Here is a 5,094-nt window from a genome sequence, read left to right on the forward strand (position 1 = left end):
CTTTGAATGGGGTGCGTAATGATTTTATTTGTAACAAGCTGGGCATGATTAATATCTATGCTCCAGCTTGAGGGGGAGTGTTAGCATTAAGGATTATGTTAAGAGTTAGGGTTAGATGTAAAGTCTATGGGTCAGGCCCATATGTACTTTGTACTACATGTTGTACTACTACTCTTAACCTAGTATTATATATATGAGGGAGGCTGCACCTTGCAGTGTATCCCATTACAATATCTCTTTCTCTCTCTTAGTCTTTTGTATTTACATATATCAAGTTTGGGATTGAGGACATTGAAGCTAGGCTTAACGATTTGTTTCAGGGGAGCAGTGGATCAAATGGTGGTAGAAAGTTAAGGTGAAAAATGTACTCATGTTAGTGTGTATGATTTTGTAGTGTAATTTGGATACAAAAAGTTTTGGATGTCACAGATGTAGGAATTTCTAGTCACAAATGGATTTACTCCTCTTAATTATAATTAGACGGATTATGTTTTGAACAAATATTTATATTTTATTCATCTAGATTAAATACTATTTGTCCTATCTGAATTCAAGGACTCATATTGAATGACTGCATTAAAAGTTGACGGTAGCGGATCAAATCCTAAAAAAGGTTGATATAATTGATGGTAAAATTTGTCTCAGCATACCTCAAATTCCAGCTACACAACAACCTCTAAAGAGTAAACACTTCCATTATTGTCTATTATGACTTCTATCAATGAATACATGTTTGATTACATTTTAAGCTAAATATGACTGATATTGCTCTCATATTCTCTGTTAAAGTTAGAGAATTCTCTCTCCGAGTTATTGTTGATTTAAAACTATTTCTAACAAAATACAAATTAAAGCACTAGTCAATAAACTCGTGCACTATGCAATGTGTGAGTCCTTACCTAGTTAAATAAAAATGTGAAAGCTACCTAAATATAAATTTTCTCTACCCAAATATAATGGTATAGTGTGAATGCAGGTAAATTGAGACAAAGGATTTTTAGAGTTTTGGTTTATATTTATTTATAACAAAAATGTTCTACTTCTATCAAAAGAATGTTTTTTCGTGTATATATATTTTCTTGAGATTCACTTAATGTATCAAAAATCAAAGTTGAAGGGTTGTTGTTACACCACCAAAACTGAAAATGTAAAATCTGAGGCTAGGAGGTTCCCAACTAATCCAAGCTCTGGGAGTTCACACCATTCTGTCAAGCCTAGCGTGCATGGAGACTCCATTATATGATGTTTACCCACTATGACCAAATTAAAATGTCCCTCCATTGTTCGGATAACATGTATTGTTCCTATCCCATCTTCCACAATCTCCTCCTTAAAGTTCACCTTGCCTTTAAGGTTAAGATTATACTTTATATGCTCCATCAAGTAAATAAAAGGATTCTTCATATTCCTTTGTTTTTCTTCCATGTTAACCCTTACCCAAAACATTGTAAGTCTGATATTTGGATGTTGAGCCATTTGCAAACTAAAAGCCAGTGCCTCTTGGTCATCATCACCGCCTAAGAAGATCATGGCAATTTCACAGAATGACTTATCATATGTAACTAATAGTTTTCCACTCATATTGCTTCTGTCAATTAAGACTCCAACTGAACAAGGAGCTTTACTAAGAACTTTCTGGTTTATTGTCCTGATTGAAGCGTTGGAAACCTCAATATTTCCATTAATGGACCATCGCTTATGAAATGGTATGATCACAAAATGTGATTTTGTATCCATTGCAAGGTAGCATATGTCATCGTGAATGCTTGCAAATGGTGCAATTGCAGTAAAGAACTGCAACATGATACTCTCTTTGTTATGCTGCTGAAATTGATCAAAGACTTTGTTTATGTGTTGAGAGGAAGCATCTCCATGTGGATGTAACTTGTTAGTGGTCTCGCTTTTTGTAAGGACTGGGGCTGCTCTGCCTGAGAGCTCCATGAGATGGAGAACAAAGAGTGACAACGGTGTCTCCTTTGAGGGATTAAATGCTTCGAGAAGGTTGACCAATGGATATACGTTTTCTTCATTGTGGACACATACAAGCAATTTGAATTCGTGGTCCTTGTGGTCCTTTACTGATTTTCTAATGTAGTTTCTGTATCTCTTTGAAGGATCATATATGTAATAAATAACTAGAGTTGCAAATCCGGTTACACCTACCATGGTATATATGACAATAGTGTAAGACAGTCTCCCAAGGTCCTGCAGGTATAAATCAAATAGATTCAAATTAGCACTATATATATATTTACATGTACAATTAATAAATAACACAACAAAAAACTCTTACATGATTTTTTCTTTTCATGAACTTCCATGATCATTAAATTCTGATTTTACGCAGAAGCACAAACAATATAAAATGTAACGAGTATCATTTAAAAAAAACGTGTATACCACTATAAATTCATTCATTTCCATTTTTGTGGAATAATTTTTCCTCTCTAACCGAAAATGGAACTAAAATGAGGTATTGATTTTAGTGGAAAAAGTGCAAAGCTACAACCATTTGCTGAAAATAATTTTCTATATACATGTATTTTGTCATGCCCTGGTTTCAGTTTCAGTTATTTTAAGGATAACACCTAAAAATATATACCTTTCTTTTTAATAAATAGGTGTAGAGGGAGAGATCTACAAGGCCTTTGCAACACATGATTAGAGACAACGCAACAGAATCCCAGAATTCAATTTGAAAGTGAAGTGTGGATAAAATGGTGCCTGCAAACTTTCCTATTTTTCCGGCAAGTAAGACAGCCTCTATGCATCCTGCTTGTGATGTTAAAGGGGGAACGATTGTGCTCAAACCACATATAGTACAATAAGCTGGAACAATCAAAGTAGAACCAACAATATCAATCCTCTCTGCCAGAGCAGAACCTAACGGGGGGCCATCTGGCAACATCAAGCCAAACCAAAACGTAACAAGAAAAGCAGGCTGTCCAACAACTTGTGCAGACAATCCAAGAATAAAAAGTATAAACATGATTATCATGTAATGACCTCCCGTCATATGCTTTCCCTTTGGATTGCGGTGGGAGATCCATATAACAAGGGGCCTTAGCATGAAGAATAAACTGCCGAAATAACAAACTGTCACAAGTAGTGTCAGAATAGGCATAACTGACTTTTGTCCCAAGGATTCAATACTGCTGATTACAACAAATATTAAAAACCACGTGCATTTATCACTAACCATGGAAGCAGATAATGCCATGCGTCCAATTTCTGAATTAAGAATATTCATCTCTTTGAGAAAGCTACTTGTAGCAGGAAATGCAGTCAAAGCATCAAAAATTACCAAACCTCTAACACCATTCGCTTCAGACTTTAGAGATGAGACTCCTCCAACCATAATAAAAACTAGAGCGCCAACTGCTATAGAAGACACATGGCCTACTAAACCAATTATTTTTGCATGCTTTCCAATATTAAATATATGTTTGGGATTGATCTGCACCCCTATCTTGAAGAAGTAAATTATCATGCCAAATTCTGCAAATGTTGTAAGTGTCACTATGCTCATTGATGGAAACATCAACTCATAACCTGCTTGGAGTCTACCAAGCAATAATGGACCTAATATGATACCAGCCTGATAAGAGGAGAAACAAAATATACTATATCATCAAATGAATTTCTTCCAATAACCCAAAAGCTTAAGCCAAAATGAATGTTATCATATCTTTAAAACTTGTGCTCTCTCTAAATAATACAGAAGAACCAAACATAAAATATATGAGATGATTTGTATTTGTTGATCTTGTTTTTAAATTCTTCAAATACTAATTGATGATTAAAACTTAATAAACCTGCAAATGGAAGGTGTTAATTATGACGAAAATAAACTTACCACTATTTGTGAAACGAGTTGTATTGGATGAAGTGGTCTCAGCAGGAGATGAGTAATTTTACCGACAATAAATATAAGAATAATTTGAATTACTAGTATGGATGTGGGATTATGGAGGGGATTGTCCCCAAGAAATATGCCATTGGTTGAGCGGCTTCGATCAATATATTGACATACTATTGGCTCCATTCCAATATTTCCATAGGAACTCAACTGATCTAGCTTTTCTTGTTCTGGCTTATCAGCCATCTTAAAATCTTTAATGAAAGATAAGGATCCAAAGAACTACAGGAAAATATCGTAGGAAGAATGCAAATAAGCTTGAAAGAATGAGAGCGCAAGAGAGAGAGATGATGGAAAAAGAGAGTTTGAAAATTGAATGGATGAACACGTTAGAAATTTAATGGCTGAAAAGTGACATTGTAGTTTACTATTGTCCCATTTAGTTGGTTAGACAAGAATAGCCATTTCAAGAAAAATGAATTTTCTTCATTGATTCTTGGTAGTTTAGTATTTATATATATATATATGCAAAACACACTTAAATTTTACATTAAATACATAAGCAAAAACATTTGCACTTGCACTATTAATTATCAACTTTTGAGTTACGCACAAAAAAATTTGAGTTCCTTATAAAATAATAATTTATTAAGTATTAATTAAAACTAGTTAGAATTGTAATTAATAATAATAATCTGAGACAAAATTAAAAAAATGTTAAAACAAAACAAAGAATTATATTTATATGTAAATAGTATTAAGAATTAACCATAAAAATACTATTTGTTCCGTACTAGGGAGTTCTGACGTCGGAAACTGACAGAAAGTAAACCCTAACAGAGTGCTAAAAATATCACAAAAGGAATATTCTCATTAAATGTTTGAAAGGTACTTTTTACAAGGGGTTGACCTCTCCTTTTATAGAGGGAATGATCATAACATGGACTTTCACTGTACTTGGGCCTGACAACCGGGGCCCAAACCTCTATACATATAAGACAAAACTAAAGGAATCTTCCAGCTGGCGCGTGGACCCATCCAGAAGACGGGCGGGCTTCGACGTTGTTCCATAATCCCGCCATGGCTGCTTTCGTTCATCTAAATGCTTGATTTGGGCGGGAATAAGGGATACTTATATCCCGCCCAGTCCACATGCCCCCAAGACATGAGGCTTAAGTAAGTTGAGTCGAAATGTCTTTATACGTTGCTTCGTCGCCTACCTTTATCATTTACTT

At 34.5% G+C, this 5,094-nt stretch overlaps 1 protein-coding gene across 1 annotated transcript; it reads right to left on the reverse strand.

Moving 5' to 3' along the window:
- Window positions 1–1,055: 1,055 nt before the first annotated feature.
- Window positions 1,056–4,183, reverse strand: LOC130723961 (cation/H(+) antiporter 14-like). The gene is made up of 3 exons (XM_057575111.1): window positions 3,857–4,183; window positions 2,603–3,598; window positions 1,056–2,205 (listed from the first exon to the last, which is right to left on the reverse strand). The coding sequence occupies exons 1-3, from the start codon at window positions 4,103–4,105 to the stop codon at window positions 1,126–1,128; spliced, it is 2,325 nt and encodes a 774-aa protein (XP_057431094.1). The 5' UTR covers window positions 4,106–4,183; the 3' UTR covers window positions 1,056–1,125.
- Window positions 4,184–5,094: the final 911 nt, after the last annotated feature.

This window comes from Lotus japonicus, chromosome 6 (assembly GCF_012489685.1).
Source record: "Lotus japonicus ecotype B-129 chromosome 6, LjGifu_v1.2".
NCBI lineage: Eukaryota > Viridiplantae > Streptophyta > Magnoliopsida > Fabales > Fabaceae > Lotus > Lotus japonicus.

Bases quoted from the DNA above. Each gene is read 5' to 3' on its own strand.
- LOC130723961 (XM_057575111.1), bottom strand. From the start codon at position 4,105: ATGGCTGATAAGCCAGAACAAGAAAAGCTAGATCAGTTGAGTTCCTAT. The intron at 3,599-3,856 runs GTAAGTTTATTT...TCCTCTTATCAG, and splicing joins AACTCGTTTCACAAATAGTG to GCTGGTATCATATTAGGTCC. The intron at 2,206-2,602 runs GTATATATTTTT...TTATACCTGCAG, and splicing joins CCTATTTATTAAAAAGAAAG to GACCTTGGGAGACTGTCTTA.